Source organism: Lepidothrix coronata, unplaced genomic scaffold, assembly GCF_001604755.1.
Source record: "Lepidothrix coronata isolate B3197 unplaced genomic scaffold, Lepidothrix_coronata-1.0 Scaffold110, whole genome shotgun sequence".
NCBI classification, from domain to species: domain Eukaryota; kingdom Metazoa; phylum Chordata; class Aves; order Passeriformes; family Pipridae; genus Lepidothrix; species Lepidothrix coronata.
Genome location: NW_016690290.1, coordinates 2,599,866 through 2,627,181, shown reverse-complemented (window position 1 = coordinate 2,627,181; position 27,316 = coordinate 2,599,866). Strand labels below are relative to the sequence as shown.

The window sequence follows — 27,316 nt, the reverse complement described above, 5'->3', positions numbered from 1 at the left end:
GTGCCTTTCCTGAAGAAGAGGGTGCCAAACCCAAGACAAGCTTTTGTTTTATTTTAAGTATAATGACTATTGTCAGAGATTGTAGAAGTCTTGAGGTAACAGGGAATTTGAAGTTGATGTAATTTGCAGGTGGGATTTTTCCATTTATTACAGCACTGTGATCCAGGCTCAAACACAAAGCATCCATCATAGGAAAGAGGTGGAATGCAATCTGTGTTCTTCACCTTCTAAAGCTGCAGTCTAAAAATTTAACTGCAGACAGGAGTGGGAACAGAAAACTTACCTGAGTGACCCTTGAAGTGCTCTGGTTTGAGCAGCTCCACACAAATTTTTGGCTGTGGATCTGATCCCCCAGGAGAGGCTGTGAGAGCTTTTCCTTGTGTTACAGCCCATGGGAAGCTGAGAGGTAACACACATCAGTGAGAAACTTGGCCAATAAGCCCCATTACTTCCACACTTTTTAAGCTTAAATAACTTTTAGGGTTTGCATGTCAGTGAGATTGCACAAGGAATTAAATTGACCCTTCAAAACAACACCAGTTTAGAAATCATTTCCTTGAAGTGCTTGTTCCAAAATTCCCCTTTCAGAGGCAACTGGTGAAGACAATATTTTGCAATATTTGCAGTATTAGGAAGCTAAAGTGGATCCTTGAAGTTGAAAACCAGCGTCAGACACGGCGAAACATATTTGGTTCATCTTGTTTCGGTTTCCTCTAAAGGCTGTTTGCATTTGTACAAAAATACAACAGTGGGAAAAACCACATTTTGGCTTAGCACAAGCTGAAGTTAATACCAGAGTAACTGCTTGAAATAGAAGTGAGTTCCCACAGAGGGAGTTTCCCCTTTTTTGCCAGTTTAAGCCAATGCTTAGGCCTAACTCTTCCTTATACAAGCCTGTATCAGGTCTGTCCTGCCTGGAGGTTTGCCAAAACAATAGGAAATGAAAAAAAGCAGAATGTGGAAGAGCCAGGTTGGGATTGCAGGAGTGGAAAGGGAGAAGGGGGTCAAAAAACAGGTAAAGATCAGCAAGAGGGTTGTGATCAACTGGCCACCAACACCAGGGGCAAGAGATGGTCCAGATGTCACGGGGAAGGTGTGCCTGAAGAACTTGGCAGGTCAGTGGTCTCTGTGACAAACTCTCCCTGTGTCTGGCAGGGTGCTGGAGATACGTGTAGTTCCCAACAGTTGCTAAACAGAGAGAACACATCCCATGTGTGAGAAATGGAATTCTAACTCTGAGATGATTTTAGAGAAGTTGAGGGGAAGCAGCTTCCGCTCAAAAATTAACATGCCCAGAAGTGGCTGAAAAATACCTGATATCTTGTAAATTGTTTTTTTTTTCCTTCTAACTTCCAAGTGTTTTGGGTGTCTGATTCCTGGCTTTGGAAGTTCTTGGGTTTATAATACTAAACAGTTAATAAAAAAGTCTTAAGTATGGTCTGTGAAAAAAATCTGATCCCTCATTAGAGATATTTCCTTGTCAGCCACTTTTGAAAGAATAGAGAGACTGACTGTAAATACAGCATTTTCCTCTGATAGCTCTTCTGTATCGTGCCACCCTTGTGCCTTTTCTGATGCTGTTTCTCTTTTCCCAACATCTAAGTGGGCTCAGGGATCAATTTCTATCCACAATTTATTCTTAAAATAGTGTGAATTCAGAGAACTTCTAGATAGACTTTGGCCACCTATTTTCAATTAGATCATCTTTAGAAGCTGAATTATTGGCTGAATTTTAGAGGTATTTTCATGGTGGGAACCTTTCTCTTTTTCCCATGTCCTAGTGGTGTGTCAAAGCTTCCATTTGGATCCATAGGCTCGTTCTTAATATGAAATTCATCTGTCAAATATCCTGATAACGACTTCCAAGGAATAAAATAGTTCAGTTGAAACAGCAGAGAACACATAGATCTGTTGTTTGAGATGATGCACCTTTCATTGATTCTTCTCATTATTATTCTTATTCTATTATTATTACATTAAATACCATGTTAATTATTATTATGTTAATTATTATCTGCTGGATCTTGAACTTTGGTAGAAATTGCAGAAAACTAAGCCATCTACAGAAGCAGTCACAGCTCAATCACAGGCTGCTGGGGGATTGAACCTGTTGTTCTGGTTTTATGCAGTAACTTTTATAACTGCACAATAAGTCACAGGGTTCCCTGAGAAGCACCTAAAGGGCTGTTGCCTCTTCCTCTTCCATTTTATTTATTTCAATTAAAAGAGGGGCTCTTTTGTCTTAACAAACCACGTAACTGGAACCAGAAAGAGAAAGCTGCATTTAACACAGGGTTTGGTTTTTTTTTTTTCTCCCTTCCCAGTCAAATCTCTACCCCACAGTGGGTCTCCAGACTCCAGGAGAGATCGTGGATGCCAACTTTGGGCAGCAGCCCTTTGTGTTCGACATCGAGGACTACATGAGGGAGTGGCGGGCGAAGATCCAGAGCACCATTAAGCGGTTTCCCATAGGAGACAGGCTGGGCGAGTGGCAAGCCATGCTGCAGAAGTAAGTCCCTGCCCTGCTGTTCACCTTCTTCCATTTTCTTAGCCTTTAAATGCTGATTTATGCTCTCTGATGGCAAAAATTGCCCCTCGCTGCGTTTTTGCTCGAATCGGTTTGCCCTCTGTTTTGTTGTTCAGTGGTTTTCCCTGTGTGGATTGCTGCTGTTTGAAATGTAAAAGGTATGGGAGAAGTTTTCAGCCAAAAATGCATGAAGGATTGTAGGGATGGAGGAACATATGTTTTGAGGTGAGGCACTGGGGGAAGGGGAGGGGAGAGGACACCATGAAAACTCTTAACACAGGAGAAAAGCCAGGATGTAAATCAGCTGAACCTAGAAATGAAAGAGCAAGAAATAGCCTAAACCAAAGGCTTTCAAAACCTGAAAGCACATTATGCCACTTTATGAATTTATCAATACTGAATGCAGTTCCCACTGCAAAAAGGATTGAGTGGAACTTGATGAGAACAATTGACAAGAGTTGTCAGAGGTCGGGAGTGTCTTCTGCCTGAAGACACGCTGAGGTGTGGAGTGTGTCCAGAGAAGGGCAATGGGCCTGTGGAAGGATCTGGAGCTCAGGTCTGATTAGGAGCAGCTGAGGGAGCTGGGGGGATCCAGCCTGGAGGAAAGGAGGCTCAAGGGGGACCTTCTTGCTCTCTATAACTCCCTGACAGGAGGCTGTGGCCAGGTGGGGGTCGGTCTCTTCTCCCAGGTAACATGTGAGCGATGGGACAAGAGGAAATGGCCTCAAGTTGCACCACAGGAGGCTTAGATTGGACATCAGGAAGAATTATTTCATTGAAAGGCTGGTCAGGCATTGGAACAGGCTGTCCAGAGAAGTGGTGGAGTCACCATCCCTGGAAGTGTTCAAGAAACAACTGGATGTGGCACTTAGTGCTGTGGCTTAGTTGACATGATGGTGTTTGGTCAAAGGTTGGACTTGCTGATGTTGGAGGTCCTTTCCAACCTTAATGTCACTGAAATTGCAACTTCTGTTGTGTTGATTTCTTTTTTTTTCTCCAGTGTGATGATCCTGTTTCACCAATGTCACTTCATCTCTTTGTATTTTCTTTTTTTCTAGTATGGTTTCATCATATTTGGTTCATCATGGGTACTGTTCCACAGCAACTGCCTTTGCCAGAGTCACAGACACCACAATCCAGGAAGAACAGACCTCAATAAAGAATAGACAAAGTAAGTCATTCCCAAAGTGTGGCACACTGGCCATGTGTTCCCTTCAGGACTCTGCAGAGGAGTGAAGTGCTGTGGAAGCAGAGAAGTTACTCCATGACATTATAAAGCTCTCCACAGCACGCTGGGTGGGTCAGTAGAGCTTGGGAACCTCTGCTGGGAGCACTTTTCCCATCATCACCGTGTCCCCTCCACCCTCTGCCACCTCTGCCTGGAGAACTGCCCTGTGCTTGCCTTTGCCTGTCTGCTGTGCTTGGCCTTTGCCTGAGCTGAGGTCACTGTGCACCAGAGATCCCTTTGGATTTGAGTCCTTTGCTGCAGGCTGTTGCAGCAGGGGCAGTCCCATAGTCACAGGGACCCAGACACATCCCTCTGTTCTGACTGCAGCTCCCAGAGTTAAGGACTCTCCCAGTCCCTCTGCACATTTTGATTTCAGGTGACATTTTTGTATACTGAGGTTTTTTTGTATTCACAGCCAAGGTGTTTAGCTCACACTACGTGAAGAATTCATATTGTGTCTGTTTTGGTTGCTGCTGTTTCCTTCCCCATGGCTCATCTCTCAGCTTGTAAGGCTTTTTTGGCTCCTGCAGAATCAGGCCCGCAGCTTTCCCCTGCTGTACCTTTATTTTAAGCTTTTCTATTCACAGGCTCAGACTGCAGAGTGGCAGAACATTGGTGTGCTTTCTGCATTCTCCTGGCTGTTGAATACAGGCTGCATCCCACCCTGTGCATTGCCCTTCCCTTTGTGAACTGCTCCTCCTGTGACTGTTACGGGTCGGGAGCGTTGTGCCCCTTTGTGGCTCGCTCTCCATACATTGCATGTGCTTAGCCAGCATTCAGGTTCATCTGGGGACTCTGCTTTTTAAATAACTTGTAGTTGCTGCCTGTTAGTGCTGATGGGCTTTTGTGCTTTCCAGGTCATGCATTATGCAACCCTGACCCCAGCCAGTGTTCCCACTGGTGTGGGTTTAGCCAGCGGAGCCTCGCGTTTGTCTGAGGGCAGGGGACGAGGCAGGCGGAGGGAGGGAACACAGAGCTCCCAAGCTGGGGCTTAAATAAAAGGTGTGAGGAAAACACAGATGGGAAAACAAAAAAGAAGGGAAAATGAGAAAGGGAATGGCATCCCTGAGAGTTGCAAAACGAGGCAGAGCAGGGAGCTGTCAAAAGCAGCGAGACTTAAAAACGGACGTGCGAGGAAGGAACAGAGTGAAGTGAGAGCTCTTGTGTTGGTGTGAGAGCCACGGCTTTGGTTCCAGCTTTCAGCTACTATAACAAGCTAATAGACAGTGAGAAGTGGGAGCCAAGACAAGTCATTGCAGTTTGTTACTGGGGATTGTTAATGAGGATTTACCAGGCTGGGATTCCAACTGCTCATGGTTAGCAAAAGCCACAGCCTTACTATCTGAGCCTCTGCTTGCAAAGCACCTCACAGGCCATTCAAAAACTTCCCTCTGTTGCTTATAAGGAGTGCTGGAAAAACAATGCAGTTTTAGTTTTAAGTACATATAGGTTTTTTCTTTTATTTTTTTCTACATTTAGAAAAAAAATAAAATGCAAATCTGTAGATCAGCAGCTTCTCTGAGCGTTCAGGGATGGGATCTCAAGATGAGTCTGGCACTTGTGTCTTCTGACCCACCAAAGGAACATACATGGGGCATGAACACGCAGCATGAGAGGTGTCTTCTGCCCTGTCTCTTTACAGCTCCTAAAAATGTACAACTTGTTGAGCTGTTTCTAGCTTAGTCAACAGCTGGTTCTAGGAGTCAGTTTGGCTCATTGCAGGCCAAACTCAGGTTAATTCTGTGGTTAATTCTCTCAATACATTGAGATGAGACTTGCAGGAACCCAGTTTTGTTGATATAATTACTTCTGCTTAGAGGTGGGGATATTGGGGATACTGTGCTGTGGTTTAAGCCCACAGACCCTCCAAGAATACTCCTCTTATCTGATTCCCAGCCAGACATACACTTCCAAGCATGAACCAGTCAGAGGATGTAATATGGGGTGACTTAGGGGCTTCCCTCTGAAATTGTCATTTTCCCAGCAGCCTCCTTGTTTCCATCCAGCCAGCATGTCCTGCTTTCTTTCCCATTGCTGCAGAGCTCTGTGACTAAAGGACTAAAGTCTCAGAGCACCCCACCCCAGCTCACCTACTACATCCTTCAAAACCTTCTGCTCTGGGTATTTTTTTGCTGCTAAGAAATCCTCCCTCATTTTCACATGGTTTTCCTCACCCTAATCCATAATAAACAAAATGTGGTCCCCAGTTCTCCCAAGCCCTTGTGCAAGGTGGTTGTGGGGAGCTGGGTGGCATATATGAGACAGCCCTTCTGGCTGTTCCTGTGGGCTGGTCCTGTGTGTCACCAGGTCTCCCTTTGCTTTCAGGAATACAGAAGCTAGTATTAGCAGGCAGAGTGGGAGAGGCTATAGAAGCCACCCAGCAGCTCTATCCTGGCCTCCTAGAACATAACCCCAACCTGCTCTTCATGTTAAAGTAAGTATGAATAGCTTTATACTCTCTACTCCTGAAATGTGTAGATGCAGGAGAGAAGAGGCTGCCCAGACATCCAGGCCAGCTGCACACATTGCTCTGAATTCCAACTGAGATTCCCTTTGGGAGTCCTTTGTACAGTGCTTGTAGCCTTTTTGTTGCTGCTCAGAGCCAGTGTGGCTTTGCCTCATGAGGTCAGGCAGAGTTGGGTGACTTTTAGCTCTGCTGACTGCCAGAAACTCCTTCACAGGTGGTGTTCACTTGTCTTGTGGAGAACCTGCATTGCTGGAGCAGTGGCAGTCACTGTGAAGGTTCCTGGAAAGGCAGAGGAATGGAAAAGGCTGTGTGGGGTAGAGACTAAAGGAAAAAAATGTTCCAGTTCTCCAGCTGTACAGAGCGGCTCTCCCAACCTTCTAAGACATGGGGACAGTTCCCAGTAAAGCTAAATGAGGAACTGTCCTCACTGTCACGGAATTTTTTACTCTTTCTCTATTTTCCATTGGCCACCAGTGTTTTTAGGTTGATGGAGCAGCGAAGGACCTGTGATGTTTGACAGTTTTAGTATCTTCCCCTTGAAAAAAATCTCCCACAGTTGAATTTTGGAGTACCTGCAGAGGAGGTGGAGCTGAAAGCCGTAGAGGATTGGTTTCTTCTTAGCACAGTGGAATTAAACTTGCTTTTTGGGAATTTCTCAACATTTATTAGCATCAAAGTTGCAGTTTCTGGATTCCTCCTTCCTGTAGCTTTATCAGACCACTCACAAGGGCATCAGGAGTCTGAAATGTCCTTTTGAAAGCAAAGGGGTTTTAACTCCTTTGCAGTTTCTAGGACTTCTCCACTGGGGAGCTGAGGGGGGCTCAGTGCAGAGCATCCTGGCTGTCACGCACCCTTTTCCCCTTCTCCCCTCCTATGAAACCAGGTGTCGGCAGTTCGTGGAGATGGTGAACGGCACGGACAGCGAAGTGCGTTGTTTCAGTGCCCGCAGCCCCCGATCCCAGGACAGCTACCCCGGGTCCCCCAGCCTCAGTCCGAGACACGGATCAAGCAACTCCCACATTCACAGTACCGGTAAGTGTGTTCTCCCTGTCTCCCAGTGAGAAGAGCAGGTGTCTGAGGTGGACATGATTCCATGAAATGCTCCTTTCCTTTCTGATACCCAGCTGAGGGGATGTACTGTTAGCATGTGTGTCTCTACACTGCTGCAGAATTGGTTTTGCATTAGTTGTCTGCAGAGCAGGTTTTTTTCAGAATAAAGAAGGTTTTGAAGGCAGGCCTTTAGTGCAGCCACCAGTGACTCGGTGTCTCACTGATGCAGTGGTGAGAGGAGGTCAGGAAAGCAAAGCCTCTTGTGCCAAATTGTTGACTTCACAACAGAGTAATATTGTCAGTCTGGTCTTATTTTTCTTTCTTCTTGGCTTTCAGGAGCAGATAGTCCAACCTGTAGCAATGGAGTCATGTCCACAAAAAGCAAACAGAGTCACAGTAAATACCCAGCACTGAGTTCATCATCTTCATCTTCCTCCTCCTCTTCCCCCTCATCTGTGAACTACTCTGAGTCCAATTCTACAGATTCTACCAAATCTCAGCAGCACAGTAGTACGAGTAATCAAGAAACCAGGTATTTTTTTTTTTCCTCTGGAGACACCTGAGTGAGAGTGAGATGGTGGGAAAGGGCTCAGTCTGCTTTCTGAGGAGCTAGAAGGTCATCTGTCCTGCCCTTCTGAGCAATATTTGGTATCTACAAGGTCACTACAATTCCCAGCAGCCACAAACCCATTCCAGTTTCCCTTCTGTGGCTCAGGCTTGGAGGCTTATCTCATAAGGAATATTATGATGCTCCTGTTCCAGACACCAAGCTGTCCCATTACACTGGTGCCATGGGTTTGTCTAGACACTCTAATCAGTAGTTATTCAGCAGTCTCAGCCAGCCTGCTGTCTTGAACATTTAAGTGTTCTGTACTGCACTCTCTGCAAGGACTGAGGGCTTAGCCAAGATTCCCCTCCTGTGCAGTCTGTTAGTGTGTTATCTATTGTCTGGCTGTCCCAGGGATGAACACTTCCTGAAGGGAAAATGCAAAGCACTCGGCACCTGGAATTATGACAGGCACTTCCAGAACAGAAACCTGTTTCATAAATTGTATTCAGAAGCCTGCAACAGTTTCTGCTACACTGACTTAGACCATCTGGCTCCCTGTAGTCCAGCTGGCACCTTTCCTTCTCTGCTGGCCATTGCTGGGCACCATTTGGCACATGAGCTCTTAATTTCTTCTCTTTCTAATTTAGACATCTAACCTTTCTTCCTTCTTTTTACCTCAGTGACAGCGAGATGGAAATGGAGGCTGAGCATTATCCCAACGGAGTCCTGGAAAATTCATCCACCAGGATAATGAATGGCACCTACAAACATGAAGAGATCCTGCAGACGGATGAGTCCAGCATGGGTAGGGCCTCAGAGGCAGGAGGGGTAAAGGGAAATAAAAAGAGCTGGTATCAGGAGTTAAAACTGTGATGGGATAGTGGGGAGTAGAACATGTACTTTGGGCTTCTTTCCCCACCCAGTGAATGAAGTTCTCAAGCTACCTGTTTCATGGGGAAAATGAATCTGTCCTGGAACTAAAACTAGGTCTGGCTTTTCACAGTCTCACAGCAGTGCTGGCGATGTTGTGGAGCAGGGAAAGCAGTAGGAGTCAAAGGCTTGTTCAGTGCTGGTCATGAAATCCAACTCAGAACAGTCCTGGCAGAAGTGCCAGCTGGGGAGCTGAGCTGGGCTGTGCCTCAGCACGGCTGGTCAGCCGTGACTGTCCTGTTTGTGGGTGATTTAGCCAGGAGGGAGAGGATGAATCTGCCACACTACCTCTGAAATTGGGGATTTCTCTAGTTGAAATGGGTCTTGTGGCCACTAATACTGGGAAGCTGGTGGTGTTGGCATGTCTGACTGAAAGTTTTCTGAGTCCAGGATTTGTTAAACCAGGGGATTTCTGTGCTGTGTATGTTGTATTACACACATGAAAGGGTAACACAGCTGGAGTTGCAAGCTCCTGGGATTTTATCAGGAGACTTGCTTTCTAGGTAGTCCTGTGGCATTAAACCGAGCTCAGATCTTTCCTGTACTTATCAGGCACTGTGAAAAGCCCACTGCTGGCTGTTGTAGTGCAGGAATCACAGAAAGCTTCCACTGGGGTAGAGCGGGGAACAGCCACCTGCTCCAGAAGGGGAAGGAGTTTGTGGGTGTCATGACACAGAGCGGGCATTGGTGAGGAAGGAGAGATGACTGTTCCTTCTCCACTGCCCTTCCTCCAGAAGACAGCTGTCCCCAGAGGCAGCTCTGTGGAGGGAACCACGCTGCCACCGAGAGAATGATCCAGTTTGGGCGGGAGCTGCAGATCCTGAGCGAACAGCTTTGCAGAGAATATGGGAAGAACACCGTGCACAAAAAGATGCTTCAGGTAAGCCTGGGCCTTGTGCTGCATTGCAGCAGTTCTCTGGGCCAGGACTGGGGGTGTGGGTTCCCTTGCAGACTCTGGGTAGCCCCCACTTCTGCACCTGCTGAGGAAGAGGGGGCTTGCGTGGGGATCAGAGGTCAAACCATGAACGTAGAGCATCTACACCCAATTCTCAGCACAGGAGAGAAGAACTACAGCTCCTGCCTGCCTTTCTGGAGCAACTGCATGCTCTTCTTCTCTCCAGGTGACACTCTACCTGCCTTCCTGTGCTGGCTCCCCTGCCAGGTGGAGGGGGCACCCTCTTTAACCCACTATCTTGATGGCCCAGTGTGGTCCTTTGCTGCTAAGAAGAAAAGGGCCATTTCTTTTCAGGAGGTAGGCACCTGACACCGTGGTGATGGCAGGAGGTGCCCCAGCTGACAGACTTGGTGGTTCTCCTGTGTGTTTGCAGCCTTGCAGGACCTCACTGTGCCTCTCTGTTCTCTCACACAGGACGCCTTTAGCTTGTTAGCTTACTCAGACCCTTGGAACTGCCCCGTTGGCCAACAGCTGGACCCGATCCAGAGGGAACCTGTGTGTGCTGCTCTCAATAGTGCTATATTGGGTAAGATCTGGTTCCTGTGGGAGCTGTTCCCCCTGGACACACCTGCTCCCAAAGGCTGTCCTGTGGTGGGCAAGCCTGCAAGTGTTAGGGAAAGTTCAGGAGTTCTTGTTTTCAGCTTTGGCCTCTCTTTCTGTTGCTGGGGACTGTCAGGGCAGTGATGCAGGAAGGGGGGTGGAAGGGAAGCCTGCAGAGAATGGATCCCCCTGAGAAACTTCTTTTGGCTCCCTTCCTTGCATCTTCCTCAGTGCTGCTTCCAAGGATGCTCTTAAGGATTTTCCTCCCCTGCTTATAGAAGAAACCAAGATCTCTTTGATGCATTTCCTGCCCCTCTTCCTTCATGTTCTGAACTCACCTGAATCATTTTGCAGGCATTACCAGGGCGCTTTTCCGTGCTGTGTGGGTTGGCAGAATTGAGTCCTGGCATCATCCCACTGTCTGGGAGGGAATGCAGTTGCTCTCTTGCAGCACCTCATGAGTGAAGCTGTTTTCCATAGTGTTGGCTCTAAAGCAGAGGGGAGTCATAATTCCAGTTACCTTTGAGTTCGTGCTGAACATGCAGAGTTAAATGCAGACAGGGTTTACCTTCCCTTCAAGCACTGCCTCTGTGTGTTCCCACCCTGTGCTATGGCTGCCAGATCCCAGAGAGCCTGACTCCCTGCAGGGCAGGCCCTGTTGCTCTTTCCCTTACGATCTTAACTGCACTGAGAGGGCCCTGCTCTGTGCAGAGATCTGGTTATAGCTTGGTTTTCTTCAGCTGTCAAGGCAGCTCCTCTTCTTCTGATAAGCTTTGCTCTGTGTGTCAGCAGGATGGTTGGATCCAGGTATGAGCAGTCTGTTGCCCTCCTCTGTGTCCTCAGAGCTGAACATTTATGCCTGTTCTTCCATTTTCCTTAGACAAGCACATTCCGTGGCCCAACAGCTTGTTGTCATTTGCCCCCATCTTGAACCTGGTGTAGTAAATGCAATGGCCTCCCACGATGGAAGTCTTTGCTGCCCTCAGTGTCTTGCTGTGCCTTTACTGATCCTCCTGGCACCTTCAGCTCCAGAAAAACCCATGGTGGAGAAATAATGAGGTTATGGCCTGCCACCAGCCTGCGACAAAGGGATTGATTCATTCTAGGCAGGGCCCTTGAACGTGTCACCAGATCATGCCCATGCTGTCGCTGCCCAGGTAACTTTGCAGGACGCTCCCCAGTCCATCCACAGCAGCCAGACACTGTCCACTGGACAGGTTCTCTGTCTTGGAAACCCATGCTGGGCTCCTATGCCTGGTCTGGCTCACTGTGCCCGTGAGGATTTCCTAGGGGGTCTGTGCATCTCACACTGAGTGTGCCAGAAGGAGATTTAGAGATTGTCTTCTGGGGGAAGGAACAGCTGTTCTGACTGAGTAGAGGAACAGAAGTTACATGTTTTGGGAAGGAGAGTCCCTTTCCCTGGCAGTCAGCAGTTGTTTGTCAGTGCTTCAGGAACATGGACAAGTTGCCGATAACTGTCGCCAGGGAGACATGAACGATGGTATCTGGACATGCTTCATCACACAGGTCACAAGACACCTTGTCCAGCTCAGCTGAGGGTTCCCTCATGCTTGCACAGTGAACATGCACTTGTAAAGATGCAGAGACGAGTTTGTCCAGGGCTTGGGCTGCTGTGTAGCCTTGCACAAGTGTGAGAGGTGGAAAGTGTGCTCTCACTTGGTGCCAGTTTCTCCTGCCTTTCCTTATTCTTCCATGCTTCAATCTCTCGTGCTTGGAGGGTTTTTTGGCAGACAGCATCAGCAGGAGCTTCACTGCCTTTTTGTTGCTCTGGCCACCACAGCAGCGCTCTCTCAAAGGCCCTGCTGAGCCGTGGAACATGTCATGGGTGAGGGGTATGTGGAGGTGCAGCAGCACAGAGCCGGCGGAACTCAAGGAGTAGCTTCCCTCCAGAGCCAGCACCTCCTGCCAGGGATGCTGGGCTGGGTGCCCGGTGGGGACTGAGAGGGACCCGAGTGCAGGTGAGCCAGCGCACAGCCAGGACACCTCTTCTAAACGGATTTCTTTCTTTGCCCCCACAGAATCTCAGAACCTGCCAAAGCAGCCCCCGCTGATGCTTGCCCTGGGCCAGGCCTCGGAGTGTTTGCGGCTCATGGCTCGTGTGGGCTTGGGCTCCTGCTCCTTTGCCAGAGTAGATGACTATTTGCACTAACACAGAGCAAGATGGAGTTGACATCGTTGAGTGCTGCCCTTCACCCTCCGTTGCTGCCACTCTGCACCACCACCTCGTTTGATAGCCTGACCTCCCTGCCACCGACACCCCCTCTAGCACACACAAACACTGCCTGTGAAAGGACTGAGTGAGTCCCCTCACTGTGTGGCTATTCCTGACCCCAGGAACGACCGGCAGATCTCACCTGTCTCCCTGCCATTGCTGCGGCTCCAGCAGCACTCAGTATTTCGCTGGTTATTCTAATGTAGCGCCTTCTGATGTAGGGATTTCTCTTTGTTTTGATTTGAGTTGTTTCTCATGGTTCCACCGATATTTTATCTGGAGAGTTTTGCTGAGCTGGTTTATGCTGATTTACTGAGGAAGCTGATCAAGTTGGTGACAGCTTGTTCTTTTCTTCCCTCCTCCCTCCATCGTGCACATACAGCATCATCTTCTGTGCTAGTTATCTGAACTCTTCTCACAGTGGCAGTTCAGAGGGATTTTTTTTTATTTTATTTTATTTGAATCATGTTTATTAAAAAGGTCTCTTCCACCTCCACAAAGTCACTGATGTATTTATTGCCCACAGACTCGGTCCCAGACATACACATCGTACAACCCCGCAGGAGACCTGGTGAGGTAGGTCCTGTCACACACTAATGGTGGGAGTTGGAGGAGCCTGGTCCTTCATGGTGCCTCTCTTAAGAGCCCAAGGCTCTCGAATTTGGCTTTGTGAGTGGGAAGAGTAGAAGACTTGACGTTGCCTTGTGTTAGTGGTTGTGCTGTAGAAGTGTCTCACAACCCTGAGAAATAGTTAAATCCAGCTCTCCTGGCAGCTGGAGGGACAGGACTGGTGAATATGAAATCATCTGCCACTGCATGTGTAGAAGCAGGTTGTGTGAGCCTGCCAGAAACATCCATGGGTGCTGCCCCGTTGGGCCAACAGTTTTTTGTTAAATTAACAAATCCTCCTTTATCTCCATGTAGGAGGGCTCTGGCACTAAGACTCAGTAATAACAGTATTTCCTGCCCCCATGTCCCCATAACACTGATCTAGATGAGCGTCTCTGAATTTTGGAAGTGTCTTGAGAAGCCTGGGCTGAGCTGTGCTCACCCTCTCAGGTGGGACATGCCGACATCAGCTTGTGGGTTGGGGTCAGTACCAGCTTTGCCAGGCCTGGGCCATTCAGGAGAGAGCAGCAATGTTTCTTTAAGGATTACTAAGATAATTACTGAAGTTTCAGGCCCAAAGGAGACCAGCAGAGATCTGTGGGTGAGTAACCTCCAAGTAAGATGGACTGACGTGTCTGTGCTGTGGTGTCAGGCCCAGGGACTCGAGTGATACGGAGCATTTAAAGCACCTGTTTGTGTTTCTGAGTGTGTACTGTTACCTGGTGAGGCTGTGGGCAGCACCAGCATGTGCTTTGCATCCTCTGCTGTACCATTTAGAGATGGCAGGTTCAGCCTGGCTGCGTGGCAGGAGTTGCAGTTCTGCACCAAATGAATTTTAGGTCAGCAGCTCTGGGGAGGACCCAGGGGAGCTCAAAATGAACATGACTTTTACTGCTGTTCACCAATTCTACTTTTTTTTTTTTTGAAGGTTCAGTGAAAGATGAACAGGTTGGGATGAGGTTTGCCCTTAAAATAGAGGTTAGCCTGTGCCAGGAATTGAAGCAACAAGAGAGCCTGTGTGCCACTGAGAAGGGAAAGTGGTGTGTGACCTCTGAGCTAGGCTGGGTTTGCAGCTGGCACGTGAGGTCTGAAATCCAGGCAGGGCAGGGGTCGGGTGTCTCCTGCACTGCAGAAGATGACTGTGGCAGGGAATGTGCAGATGGTGTTGGAGGTGGTTGGGAATGCTATCCCTACCTTTTGATGAAGGTGTACAGTGTGTAGAGGCAGTGCTAGAGCCATGGTGGCCTAAGAAAACAGTCAGCTGGAGGTCTGGAGATGGAGGAGATATTTCGATCAGATTAACTCGTGTAGCTGAAAAAAACAGAGGGAACTCTGCCTACCACAGGCTTTTCCTAGGGAGACAGAGGCAGAGGGCTGCACTAAGCAGAAGGAATTTAACTTGGAAATCTGGGGCTTCTTGTCAGTTCTGGGAGACGCCTGATGTGCCTGAAAGCTCACCTGTTGATGTTCAGCTCTCCTCATTGGCCTGCAGATGGATATTGCCCCAGCCTGCAGTCCTTGCCTTGCTGCAAGTGCAGAGATAACTCAGTGGACGGGTTTCCTTTCTGAAGCCTCTGATCCCAAATGTGCCAGGGCTGCCTGTCCCAGCCCACTGGGCCCCAGAGCCTGAGGCAGCTTGTGAACTTGGCCTGGTGAGATTCTCCTGCAGGCTCTTCATTCCTTAGACCCAGGCTTAGGGCACACTGCTGGGCTGATTGTGGGTGCTGAGGTTGGAAAAACTCAGTACCTGGCTTTGCCTTTCACGTTTGGCAACATCCTCTGCTGTTGGTCCCTGTTTAGCTTGCAGCAGTCTGGCTGCAATCAGACTTCTCATCTTTGTAGCAACACTATCTCTTTCTGAGGTTTCTGAGTTCCTTCTCTTTGTGGTTTCTTTAAGCCAAGACTTTTCATCTTGCGTCATAGTAATGCCCCACTTGGTTTCCCAGCAAAGCTGTGCTGACTGTCCTAGAGCATCTTTTTTTTTTTGGTTTCCCTTTCACTGTTAAAAAAAAAGCCCCAAAACAAGAGATGTTCCTAGATATCTGGTTATTCTGGTACCAGGAAATGCGTGATGAATGTTACTTGGGTTTTTTTCATTTATTTCAAGTGGTCTGGTGGTTTCACTACTGATTTCTGCTTATTTTGCTCAGATTCTGACTAACGTGGCCATGACTCAGTATGGAGAAGATCAGCATTGTTTGCAGTGTGTGGTGGGGTGTAGGCCTTCACCTACCCCTGATTCCTAGGTGGGATTTCTGGCTTGCTTTTCCCAGGTTGTATTTCAAAGCCTGTTGCCTTTGAATCTCCCTGGCTGCTCTTTGATGGTTCATGCTGGCTGAAACATGATTTTTGCAGTAATTTTAAAAAGCAGAACTAAAGTCAATTGGGATTTTCAGCTTTGAACATGGCTGTCCACCTGAACAGAGGCTACATGCAGTTCAAAAGTACTTCTATAAAAGTTGGGATTTGTTATTCCAAGTACCTCAGGCAACCTGGTCACTGCTCCCAGGAGAAACCTCTTCCAGCTCTGCTGTGGCTGCGCATTCGGAGAGTCTCAGCTCTCCCCTGATCAGTCCAGAGGCACCACCCAGAGTGATCTGTAGAGTGGCAAACACACTCTGGGCACCAGCCATTCCACCTGCCTTCCTCAAACTCAGCACTGCAGTGAGGGCCTCTCAGAAGGATAACATTTCACAGGGACCTAGTGAAAACTTGTTTTCCAGGGTGGTGAACAGCAGCCCTGCACATCCTGGGCTTTGGGTCTGAGCCTAATGCCCTGACTGTTAAGTGGCCTTTTGAGAACATTTTGGGAATTCCAGACCTGGAGCCTTGGTTAAAGTGTCCTTCAGGGGTTCTGTGGAGACGTCTTCATGGAGCTGAATTGCATCACCAGGCTTTTCTCCCTGTGGAGAAGGGTTCATGCTCTTCTCCCAGAGCAGCAAGAGAGAGCATCAAGAATGCATTGGAAGAACTTTGGAGTGAGGTGCACTGGAGTGTTTGGGATAAAGGTTTCTGGGAGGTGTATCCACCTCATACACATAGTAGTCCAGCCTGTGAGCATCTTAGTGGCCTGTGCTGGATGCATTTGAGTTTGTAGACATCCCTCCTGTACCAGGGGAGCCAAATCTTGTTTCTCTTGGCTCGTGTTCCCCTTGGAACCATCTCGTTCCAGATGATTCTTCTGGATGTTCCATGAGCCTACCCTAGCAGGTATTTAACAAAAGCTAATTCAAGACTTAGAAGGTTGAATGAGGTCTCAGATGAGCCCTCTCATGAGTAGGGAGGTCTGTTTCCCCTGCATCCTTCAATGTGCTCTCAGAGCCAGCTTGTTTTGGGAAAACTTCTTGCTGCTACCAGCTCTCCCTTTTTGCTTGTCTGCCTCCCACAGTCCCAGTATTCTCCCAGCTTCATGACCACCAATAGTGGTATCTGCCTGCTGGGTGCTGTGGGAGCTGCTCCAAACCAGGGGCCAGCTCTGTGGCTCGTGTCTGTGTCGAGCACAGGCATGGCAACACCAACTGCCCTTCCCAGGCTTGCTGTGCCACGCTGGCCTAAAGGGGCAGATCTGGGCACAACAGTCCCTTTTTGTCACCATACAGGATCCCATCAGCCTGCAGCTGGTCTGGCTGCAGCAATTCTGCTGTTCTTCTGGAGTCTGGTTAGGAACTGAGCCCTTGTGTGCAGGGAGCAGAATGGAGAGGGACTCCCAAGTGAAGCACTGCACAATATGCAGCATCCAGCTGTTGAGGGGAGGTTGTCTGGTGGCTGCTCTCCCTCCCCTCCATCCCCCTGTGAGTACCAGAGCTGGAACTCGTTGCCCTGGGACATATAAAAGATGTGTTGGTTATGGGTGCTACAGCTTGTTGCTATTTCCAGCGTCCTGGTTGTTCTCACTGTGCTGCTGCCAACTGGGTTTGGACACTGGGAGATGGAGCTGTGACTGGGGTGGAAGATGGGCCCCTCCAGGAGTATCATTCCTCATGGTTACCTTCACCTAGGATCTTTCCATATGCTTCCTTTTTCCTTCTGGTTTTTCACAGTGACATCTCAACCTGTCCTCAAGCTTTGTCCTTGTTTGTCACGTTTTATTAAGGCATCTTTACCATTCTTTAAATAGCTTTGTTCTTGAGTCTCCCTTGAACAACTGGAGCAACCAGAGCTGCTGGAACTAGTTCTGGGGATTGAGTATGTAATTTTCCACCTTGGGCATCAGGGATGATGAACCATCTCCTCCTTCAGCAAAGCAAACCAGGTTGGATTGCTGCTGTGCTTTGGTACCTGTCTGTGTTAATACATAGCAACTGTTGTTTAGATGCAAGTTTCAGAGTTTCTTCTGCCTTTGTGGGGTTGATTGAGAAGGTGAACCTTGGCAGTCAGGCTGTAGAGCAGCCTGTAAATGCTGTGAAGCTGTGTGGGGCACCAGACAGGATTGGGAAGCTCTTCCCATGAAGAAGCAGAGTGCAGACTTGAACTGCCCCACGGGCAGCAGATGGAGAGAGGGGTCCATCATGCTTCAGTCCTGGGTGCAGTGAGGCCCCGTGGAGCTGGTCACAGCCTGAGAGAAGGAACACCTTGAAAAGGCCCTGGTCCACCCAGGAGTCCCCTTTGCAGAAGGAGCAACTTCCCACTCTGCCAGTGTGAGAGCAGCCTGAGTGGTGGGTTGGGGAGGCAGTAGGTCTGTTGTAGAGAGCTAGTGTTGGGTCTCCAGCTGTACACGTCTGTCCCAAGGTGTTTCTGCAGAAAGACTTGGGAAGGACATGCCAGGAATGAGGAATGAGTGATGGAGGGAACTGCAGTCCAGCAGTTCTTACTCAAGAGACAGAGGTGGCTGTGAGCCTTGTCACATCGGCTGTTTAGGGCAGAGAGCTGGAGGAAGTGTTGCCAGGGAGCTGGGAGGAGCTACAGCAGATTTGAGAGAAAAAGGGAGCAGTTGAGAACCTGGAGGCCTCTTTCATGGGCAGCACTGGCTGCTCTCCACCATCCTTCCTGCAACAAGAGGTGGCAGGTGATGGATGGCTGGTCGGGGCATGTCTGTCCCTCTCCCCACGTCCCACAGAGCTCAGAGCCTGCAGCTTGAGCTGTAGCAGTGCCCAGCAAGCCAGGGCATCATCCAGACTTGAGGAGCACGTGTCCTGCCGGCTGTTTTCTTTCCAGGAGGGAGGCTTAACTCTCTCCTGCTTGCAGGAAGCCCTCGAGTCCCATGAGGGATTTACACTCACATCACCACAGAAGGATTCCTGGAGGTCATGCAAGCCTCTGCTCCTTGCTCCATATCCCCTGGCCAGGCAGACCCTGGTCACTCCATTTGGGTCGAGGCACTTGCTCAGACCTCTTTTGCTTGGGAGGACCTCAGCTGCACCCTTCCTCCAGAAGGGAGCACAGAGGGGTTTTCGCAGGCTGGGCTTCCACACTTGGCTCAAACTTGGAGAAAGGAGAAACAGCAGCAGCTCTGGGGATACTCCAGATTTTAAAGAAAATTCGAAAAATACAATTATGGTGAATTCCAGACCAAGGACTCTGCACAGGGCTTGGCTTGGGATTGTCTCTCGGTCCCGCCTGTGCACGCTCTTCACGGCTCTGCAGCCGGGGGAGGCAGGAGGAGGCTGCCAGCACCTGAAGCTCTGGCACGCAGCAGGGCAAGCCCCAGGACCTGCCCACCACGCAGTGAACTCCTCTCCTGCTGGTTGCTCAAAACTCAGGTATGAAATGCTCGGCTGGAGCAGGGGGTGCAAGGTCTCTGCAGGTTTCCCACCAGCCCCGGAGGAGCGGCCGGTGCCGGGCAGATCTCCCTGTGCCACTCCAGGCTTCTCATCGCCTTCGGAAGGGAGTTCCTCCTCTTTGGTACAACATTGGCTAAATGGACATTACACAAACTGTGCACATTGGTTCAGTCTAAGCTTAGTATTTGTGAATTAAGTTATCTGACGCTTCGCATGAAAACTTCGAAAAGGGGATTGGGGGGGGATTTTAACTGAGAAAAAGCCTATGAAAATATACTGGAAATATGGTAAAAAAATCGACATTCTGCTGTATATTGACAGAATTATTTTTATTAAAATACACATCCATGTGCAAGAGCCGATGTGGAGCTGTGTGCTTTGTCAGTCTGTGCTTGCCAGGGAAGGCGATCACGGGGCCGGCAGCTCGTGTCCCTTCTGACAGGGGATGCACAATCCATGGGATGTTTGTCCCCCAGCATCACATTCTGCTTCAGCTTCATCCCATGGTGCTTATGACCTGCGGGCAGAAATGTCACTGGGGATGTTTTTCCCATGCCATTCGGTATCCTAGAAAATACAGCCCTGCCGTGTTCTGTGACGGAGCACGAAACACTGAGGAAGCTTTGGGCTGAGGATCAGTCTGTGGCACTTGCCACATTCCTTGCCTTCACCTTTCTGTGGTTCTCCCATGTGGATTTGCACCTCTCCCATGAGGTGATGGACCAGCAGCCTGGTGTGAGCGTCTGGGATGCCATGCTGCTCCCACCCCTCCCCAGCCCTGCAGGGGGACAGGCAGCCAGGACACCTCCCTGCCCATCTCAAGGGGGTTGTGTCCTCACTCTCCCAGCACACTGGATATTGTTTCTCGTGTCCCTCAGATGTTTTGCAGTGGCCACCAGCACATTTGGAAGCTGACAAGGTATTAAGGGTTTGGTAGATCAGTATCTTTTCCCGGAACCCTCCACTGCTGATCCCTTAATTCTGGAGCACCTGCAAAGCCCGTGGGGCTGTGAGCGTGCTCTGAGGATGTACAGCCTTACCTAGGGGCAAGGGTAACCTCACCTCCGTGTCCTTGACCTATGGGTCACGACCTGGCTCTGCTATCACATTCCCAATGAAGCACACTGTGACCAGGCACAGTTTGCTCCCAGCCCGGAGAAACCTGTGCTTGTGGCAGAGGTTTTTTTGGGTCACACCATCCCCTGGGCTTGTAGGATCTGCTCCTTGGGCTGGAAGAATCAGGAAAAATTCAGACAGCAACTTATATCAATGAGTCTTTATTATAAATATTTGCTCCACTGGCACAGCCTGGCAGGGCAGGGGCAGCAGGAGGAGCTTGGTGGCCGGCTGGTCCATAATGTGGTGACACCTGATCCTGCCAGGGTACGGGCTGGCTCCACCTGCAGTGGTGGTGCCCACTGCCACAGCAGAGACAGGAGGACTGGATGGGCAAGTGGGATGGTGGATGGAGTTCATTTTTTCTTTTGAAGCTTTTCTATGGCTTTCTCCACCCAGCGCTTCTTGGGGTCAGCACAGATCTTGGCACCTCTGGCAGCCACAATCCTGCAAGGAGAAGGTGAGGAAAAAGAGTGAAAATGTGAACTGTGAGCCATTCCCTTCCCATTCCCCCCTTCCCTTGTGCAGCCCCATCCTGGATGGAGGCTTGGAATCATCTCCAGCAGTCCAATGGCCTCCTTGGGCTGATGGTGTGTGTCTGAGTCTTCCCAGACCACTGGCTTAAGCAGAAAGCACTAAAACCTATTTTTCCCCCCCTTTGCCCACCCTAGAGCTACTTTCCTGCCACAGCCCCCTCCAGGCACATGCCCCTGGCTGGGACTGAGCCATCTGCAGGGTGGGATGGGAAGGAAGAGCTGCTCCAGCTCCCCACCGTGCCGGGGTGGGAGGCAATCCCTGGGATACTCACACAACTGCAGGCATAGGGCAGTCAATGGGGGTCTCATAGTAGCTCTGCACGTGTCGGACGGGTCTCTCTGCGTACTCAAAGCAGCATTCGATGGGTCTGAAGTGGGCTGGGAAGGGAAGGGAGGGATGTTTTAAACAGCCTTGGCAGCATTTTGCAACTAATTGCATCACCAGAGAGTGACACCGCAGGGTGTGGAACTGTGGAGCTTCTCAGCAGCTCCTGCAGGATCCCACAGCAGGGATTTGCTTCCCTTCGTGGCAGCAAGCACAGGACTGGGATGTGGACAATGGTGGGGAGGGGAACAGCACAGGACCCGGCACCCCACAGCCCGTATTGCTGCAGCCACCAGAGCGCACGGTAAGGTCGGGCTGCTCGCTCTGGGGATGAGGTTTTGGGGGTTTCCAAGGTGGGGGCACAACTTGCAGGGTGTTTTAGGAGGCTCCAAACAGCTGAACGTGCTCCCCCCCGCTCCAACCACTTGCTCATCCAGCTGAGACCTGGGGAACGGCTGCCAGAGTCTCCCCCAGGCTCCTGCAGCATCTCCCCAGGGCCGGCTTCGCTGAAACCACCCAGCACCTTCTCCATCCATCCCTGCATCCCTGATGTGCTGCCCTGCCCTGCCCTGACCAGGGGGTTGCTGCTCCTGCCAGCAGCACCATTCCCACTCCCTGCTGGGCTTTCCTGCCCAACCTCCCCAGTGGGACATCCCCAGTGGGGACTCCGAGCCCGGACCTGCAGCAATGGCCCACGAGGTGCCTTACCTGTGGCACAGTGCAGGGAGAAGGTGAGGAGCAGGGTGAGCAGCAGGACTGTCCTTGCAGTGGCCATGGTGGCTGCGTGAGGGCTCTTCCTCTGTCCTTTGTGCTGCCCTGCCCGATGTCCGTGGCTTTGGCTCCCCTTGCTCCGTAATTTATCCTCCTCATCCCGCCCCCTCGGGCTGCTCTTCCAAAAACTTCAGACGTGTTCTAAGAAGCCCCTTCCCAGGGATGAGGGGGTTTCTGTCGTTTATTTTTGGGACACATCCAGTGGGGGGGTGGAAAAGGTCGAGGAGGAGGGGGGCGGCTACTTCTGCTTTCTGCGGAAGCCGTGACGCCGTGAGGGGCTTCCAGGAGGCTCTGGGAGAACTGAAATTTACTCAGGAAAGCAGATTAACCCATATTCCCATGAAGGCAGAGAACATCAGGTCCAATGCTCATCTGCTTATTTCTAACCGGAGAGACGACCCACAGTCTGAGCAGGAACGAGTCACAGGTGGGTTTAATTGGTTTGGCCAATTAAGTGACTAATGAGTTCCCTCCAAACTGGCCACCCCAGCCACACAGAGGGTGTTGGGTTAGTCAGTGAAGCACTCTGGGATGGGATGTCAGGCAGAAAAAGCCATTCTGGACCAAACTAGCAGGGACCTCAGAGCAGGGGGTGGCAGAGATGCTTTTGGTGGGTTCAGGAGACTTTATAGAAGGGGAAAAAAATAGGGCAGTGGCAGTGGGGTGTCTGAGGAGAGTCTGGGTCTGATCACAAGTCTGAGCCCAAGTGTTGCCTCTGCCTCCCATATGAGCACTGGGATCAAAATGAGGGTCAGAAGGATGGAGGCCTGTGGCCATCAGTATAGACAGGTCATTTCTGCAGGGAGATGGGGCAAACCCTACTACAGCCCCAGGAGAGTCATCCCAGAGCCCAGAGAGGAGCGAAAGGGCAGGAGGGGCAGGTGGCACAGACACAGCAGCACCACCAGCCCAGCTTCCATGCAGGGATCTGCTCCCAGGGAGGGGAGGATGGTCTGTGTGTGAGGAGGGGGGGAGGACCCACTGGGAACCCCCACAGGTTCCCTGGGAGCACAGGAGGGGACCTGGCTGTGGCTTGGGGATGAGGCAAGCCAGGGCTTCTCAGAGGAGAACAGAGGTAGAAATGGACTTCCTTGAAGATTATTTCATGTTCGCTGTAAGAACACTTTCGCTGACTTCTCTGTAAGAAGAAAGGAGAAGGAAACAAATCAAATGTGCAGAAAATTCTGATTTAGAAGAAATAGCCCACACAACATGGGGTCTGGTGGCCTGGCACGGGCCAGGGTGGCCATGTGGAGAGCTGGGCACAGCACCACTGGGTTCTGATGCTGCTTTCCCCAGGAAAGGGCTCTACAGACAGAAAACACCTGACACACAGGAGCTCCTGAGTCCTCTTCTCTGGACTCTGCATCCCCCCCAGTTCTTCTGCCCTCCTTTTTGCAGCTCCTGCCATGTCTCTGATGTACAGACGCTCAAGCCCAGCAGCTGCCAGAGTCACACCACCTCCTGGGCATGGGTTACAAGCAAAGGGCTGTAATTAAGGGAGAACCGAGCTAATAGCTTTTTCAGCCATCTCCTGGCACAGAAAACCTTACGTGCCAAGCCCTGAGCTCCCTTTTCAGGCTTGTCTGAGGCACCTCCTTTCCCTTAGCTAATTATTCTTGTCCCCAGTCCTACAGGAAGCATTAATAGATGCCTCCACTATCTGCCCTTCATAAAGCAAATTAGTGCACGTTGGGCCTGGAGAGGCTCCACAAAGCTCTGAAGGACTGGGGTTCCCTCTGTGTCCCTGTCCCAGCAGTGAACCTTCAGGTTTGGCTTTAGTCTTCTCCATGCTCTTCAAACCTGCAGTGCCTGGGGTGCTCCCAGCAACCTTCCAGGCCATTCCCACTGGTGGCACAGCCTCTTCTCCAGGTGTTCTCCAGCCTGCTCTCCAGGTGCTCCTTGTTAGGCAAATGTAAAGGCAAGCAGCCCTCTGTGTGGAGAGAACAAGGGGAGACAGGCTGTGCACAGGAGTTTATGGTTGTCCAAACCACCTGCAACCTCACTAATAATTAACAATTGAATACAAATTTTTTGACTGAGGAAAAACCTCACTTCAGGAATTAAAATGGGATAGGCACGGATGAAAAAACCCCAAAGCAATGTAGAGATGGGGAAATATTCTCTGACTCATATAATCTCTTGGGGTTTGAGTGGGTAATCATGGAAGTTAATAGTTTAACAGAGTACAGGTGTGTGTGATAAACGTTGGCTGGTGCTGAGGCCTGTGCTGCATCCATGCCACAGCTGTCAGGAGAGGGCACCAAGTCCAAGCAAACAGGGTGACTCCACAGTCTGAAAGCTCAGGAAGGATAAAGGCAACAGTTTAAGAGGCTTCCTCAGGCTGGAGCTTCTCCTGGTGGACCCACAGAGCTCCACCTGCCTCTTGTTGCCCATGAGACCTCCGGTTCCCAGACCCGCAGTGTGCCAGGGGTATCCCTCAGCTCTGGGTGGGGTTTGCCTTTGCTGTGAAAGCATCCCTGGAGCTGCTGCAGCCAAAATCCCCTTCCCCAAGAGCTGGGAGTGCTGACAGCAGGGCTTTCAAGGTGGCAGCTGTTCAGGGACTGGCTGAGCATCATCCGGCTGGTGGTAAGTGATGGCTTTTTTGTGACTTGGTGGGTTTTTCTGGTGGGGGGTTTTTTTGGGTTGGTTTTCTTCCCCCCTCCCCCCCACACTTGAACAGTCACAGGAAAAGAAAGGATGTGGAGACGTTCAGAATCACAGCTTTTGTCTCCCCAGGTCTCTGTCACACGTGGTGGAGCCCTGCTCCACTGGCTGTGGCTGAACACCTCCCTGAGGGTGGGAAGGAGTGAATGAATCCCTTATTTTGCTTTGCTTGTGTGCGCAGCTTTTGCTTTATTTATTAAACTGTCTTTATCCCAGCCCATAACTTCCCTCACTCTTGCCCTTGCAGTTCTCCTCCCCATCCCAAAACCCTGGCAGGGATCGCTGCTGAGCAACCAGGGATCCTGGCAGGGGTGGGATTTCCAGGGCTGTATGTTGGTGAATCCCTTGTCTGCTTCAGCATCCCTTGTCTGTCCTCCCTAACCAGGGAGGTCTGCAGAGAAACCCTTCCTCTGCAGCACAGCTCAGAGACACCACAGTCCTGGGGCAGATGTGGCAGCCAGGCTGTGCTCCTGCACAGGGCAGCACAAGGGACGAGCTGAAACCTCTAAGGGCCCATTTTTGCACCTAAAAGCCCTCAGGTGAGTCTCCAGCCCCCTTGAAGCGAGTACCCAAATGCCCTGCATCCATACAGTGCCATCCATGCCCCTCCCTGCCTGCCCCAGTGAGACTCAGTGGGAAGAGCCCCCATCCCACCCCAGCCCCTTGGCCAGCTCCATGCCTCGACCTGCTGGCAGCAGCAGCAGCGCTGTGGGGCTGGGAGAAGAAAGGACACCACTCTCCAATCTCACATGAACTAAACTTTATTTTGTGGCTGAGATCAGCAGGCAGGTGCTGGCAGGACCAGCAGCATTCCAGGGGCTGGTGCCCGGCTGGTGGACACGGCTCAGGGCTCTGGGGAGTCAGTGTCCCCAACCAGCAGCCAGGACCTCTGCATTCCCTTCTGGGAGGATGGTTATAGACCTTCCTTCCCACCAGGATGTTGGGTAGCCTTAACCAGGGCACCCACTCTACATCATGGGGCACGAAGTTCTTTCCTCTTCTGGAGCTTCCCAACTGCTCTCTGCACCCAGGGCTCCTCCGGGTTTGCGCAGACCTTGGTCCCGTTCTTGGTCTTAAACCTGCCGAGGTTAAAGGTGAAGCTTTGTGAGAAATGACAGCTATAATCCCACTCATGCCCATGCCATCCTCCCTCCCTGATCCTTCTCTATTCCCTTTGGCCCTGCACGCTGCCCCTGGGTACTTGGTGTCCTACAATCAGCTCATGCTGCAGCCCAGCACCTCTAGAGCCTGTGCAGAGCCTTCAGGAGCTGCAGTGGACTCACGTCCTAAACTCTGCCCTGTAGAAGTGCCCAGACAGTCGTGCCCTCCCCTCTTCATGCTGGAAAACCATGGAGGCTACACAGACCTGGCCCTGTCCTGTCTGCAGATGAACTGAACCTGTGCTGGCTCAGGAAACAGCACAGCAGTGGGGAAATTACCAGGACTTACACAATTGCTGGGAAAAAACACTCCCTGGAAGTTGAATAGTAATCCTTCAGGTTTGCCAGTCGGAGAGCACCCTTTACATAATGGAAGCAGCACTCAGATGGAGAATAAGGGGCTGTAGAAGACAAAGAGAGACTGTGAACACTGGCTGTGGAAGGCAGTTTGTCTTTAGGACCTTCCCCCATGACAAGGCTGACACACACAGCATCCCCCAAACTCTGCAAATGCTGCCACGAGGACCCCCAGCTGCCCTCCTCCTTCATTCCCTGGGCAGGAGAGGAGGGTGCTCCAGGTTATCATCCAGCACCAAAAGCCCTCCAGCAGCTCTGCCAAAACCACCCAGCTCCAGGAACAGTTTCCTTCCTTCCCTGCCCCCCGGGATGTGCAGCTCTGCCCTGGCCAGGGGGTTGCTCCTCCTGCCAGCAGCCCCATCCCTGCTCCACCTGGTGGGTTTCTTGCCTGACCACCCCGGTGGAATGACCCTGAGTCCCGACCAGAAGTGGTGGCCCATGAGGTGTCTCACCTGCACTGGAGTGTGGGGAGAGGGTGAGGAGCATCACGAGCAGCAGGACTGTCCTTGCAGGGAACATGGTGGCTGTGGGAAGGCTCTTCCTCTCCGGGTACTGCTCTGCCTCTTCAGAGCTCAACTGTGAGCTCAGGCAAGGAGGAGCTGCCATTTATCCTCTCCAGCCCTCCCCTCATTAGCCCTTTTCCAAATAACATGTAACAAATTCAAGGAAAAGGTCTACCCTTATCCTCACCCCTGGGGATTTCCATGTCACGTGGGATCATCGGGGTTATGGTCTGGGACAATACCTGGAAAGACAGCGAACTTTGACAACTTCTGTGTTCACCCAGACAGGGACAGCCACGAGGGAAGTGAAATCTTCCTCTGCAGAGGTGTCAACTCAAGAGCTCCCAAGCACTCAGAGAGGGGTTTCATGGAGATAGGAAAGACAAAGCTCGGTGTTGCATGCAAAGTCCCTTTCCAGCCCCAGAGCCAACACAAATGTGCTGGAAATGGCTGGGTGGCTTGTGAATTCCTGGAAAGCATGAAGCAGAAACACGGTGACTGCTGCTGCCACCAGCCCTCTGTGGCTGGACAGCTGCAAGTTGTCAAATATCGGCAGAAATTGTATCACATTCCACGCTGTTACTATGGAGAGGAACAAAAATCCCTGTTCAAAGCTGGGAAGTGTGGGGTGAAAAGAGAAGGAGGTGTAGTTGAGCTCTTCCTTGTGGATGGGGACTGGCTTAGCCCCTGGATTCAGGACAGGGCAGGAGTCAGCATCCAGTTGAGGGGAATGGATGAAAAACCAGGTGTTCCAAGTTTTTGGATGTCTTTCATCTTCTGTCTTCCACAGCCTTGAAGCATCCCAGATCTCTGTGTTAACCTGGGGGACAGCTTCTTCCCTCGTTGCTGGACTCCCCCTTCATCAGACCTTCTGCAGGTCTTTGTCAGTCATGCTCAGCCCCTGCTCTGACACTCTTTTTGTTACTCCCTCTTTCTAACCAGGCTCTAAGTGGATGCAGGGCACCACAGTCCCCCCTCACCCTCTGTGAGCTACCCAGGGGGTCACCTGGCACCCCCCAGCCACCCTCTGGAGCAGGACATTGTGCCTGGGACTGCGTCATCCCTGGGTGCC

At 50.7% G+C, this 27,316-nt stretch overlaps 3 protein-coding genes across 10 annotated transcripts in view; 1 reads left to right on the top strand and 2 right to left on the bottom strand.

Annotated features, from left to right (window-relative positions):
- RANBP10 (RAN binding protein 10) overlaps positions 1–19,164 on the top strand; it is a 65,327-nt gene extending 46,163 nt beyond the window's left edge. For 7 of the 8 annotated variants that reach the window (XM_017824246.1, XM_017824249.1, XM_017824248.1 and 4 more), the window contains 9 exons: positions 2,325–2,509; positions 3,586–3,698; positions 6,081–6,189; positions 7,106–7,254; positions 7,609–7,804; positions 8,503–8,627; positions 9,487–9,632; positions 10,122–10,233; positions 12,287–19,164. In XM_017824246.1, the coding sequence (XP_017679735.1) occupies positions 2,325–2,509; positions 3,586–3,698; positions 6,081–6,189; positions 7,106–7,254; positions 7,609–7,804; positions 8,503–8,627; positions 9,487–9,632; positions 10,122–10,233; positions 12,287–12,417 (1,266 nt within the window). In that variant the 3' untranslated portion in view covers positions 12,418–19,164. The remainder of the gene's footprint in view (positions 1–2,324; positions 2,510–3,585; positions 3,699–6,080; positions 6,190–7,105; positions 7,255–7,608; positions 7,805–8,502; positions 8,628–9,486; positions 9,633–10,121; positions 10,234–12,286) is intronic. The other variant, XM_017824245.1, reaches the window with a different exon arrangement.
- A 1,067-nt stretch (positions 19,165–20,231) lies between these two features.
- LOC108501963 (C-C motif chemokine 5-like) lies at positions 20,232–21,760 on the bottom strand. The gene is made up of 3 exons (XM_017824349.1): positions 21,495–21,760; positions 20,734–20,839; positions 20,232–20,372 (listed from the first exon to the last, which is right to left on the bottom strand). The coding sequence occupies exons 1-3, from the start codon at positions 21,559–21,561 to the stop codon at positions 20,282–20,284; spliced, it is 264 nt and encodes an 87-aa protein (XP_017679838.1). The 5' UTR covers positions 21,562–21,760; the 3' UTR covers positions 20,232–20,281.
- A 3,221-nt stretch (positions 21,761–24,981) lies between these two features.
- LOC108501962 (C-C motif chemokine 14-like) lies at positions 24,982–26,306 on the bottom strand. Its single transcript, XM_017824348.1, has 3 exons — positions 26,194–26,306; positions 25,674–25,785; positions 24,982–25,303 (listed from the first exon to the last, which is right to left on the bottom strand). The coding sequence occupies exons 1-3, from the start codon at positions 26,258–26,260 to the stop codon at positions 25,198–25,200; spliced, it is 285 nt and encodes a 94-aa protein (XP_017679837.1). The 5' UTR covers positions 26,261–26,306; the 3' UTR covers positions 24,982–25,197.
- Between the last annotated feature and the right edge of the window lie 1,010 nt (positions 26,307–27,316).

What these genes read in the sequence shown, in the direction of transcription:
- LOC108501962 (XM_017824348.1), bottom strand. Translation starts at nt 26,260, where the DNA reads ATGTTCCCTGCAAGGACAGTCCTGCTGCTCGTGATGCTCCTCACCCTC. An exon ending in CTCCCCACACTCCAGTGCAG is followed by an intron (nt 25,786 to 26,193) that starts GTGAGACACCTC and finishes TGTCTTCTACAG; the next exon opens with CCCCTTATTCTCCATCTGAG. An exon ending in TGTTTTTTCCCAGCAATTGT is followed by an intron (nt 25,304 to 25,673) that starts GTAAGTCCTGGT and finishes TAACCTCGGCAG; the next exon opens with GTTTAAGACCAAGAACGGGA.
- LOC108501963 (XM_017824349.1), bottom strand. Translation starts at nt 21,561, where the DNA reads ATGGCCACTGCAAGGACAGTCCTGCTGCTCACCCTGCTCCTCACCTTC. An exon ending in CTCCCTGCACTGTGCCACAG is followed by an intron (nt 20,840 to 21,494) that starts GTAAGGCACCTC and finishes TTCCCTTCCCAG; the next exon opens with CCCACTTCAGACCCATCGAA. An exon ending in TGCCCTATGCCTGCAGTTGT is followed by an intron (nt 20,373 to 20,733) that starts GTGAGTATCCCA and finishes TTCTCCTTGCAG; the next exon opens with GATTGTGGCTGCCAGAGGTG.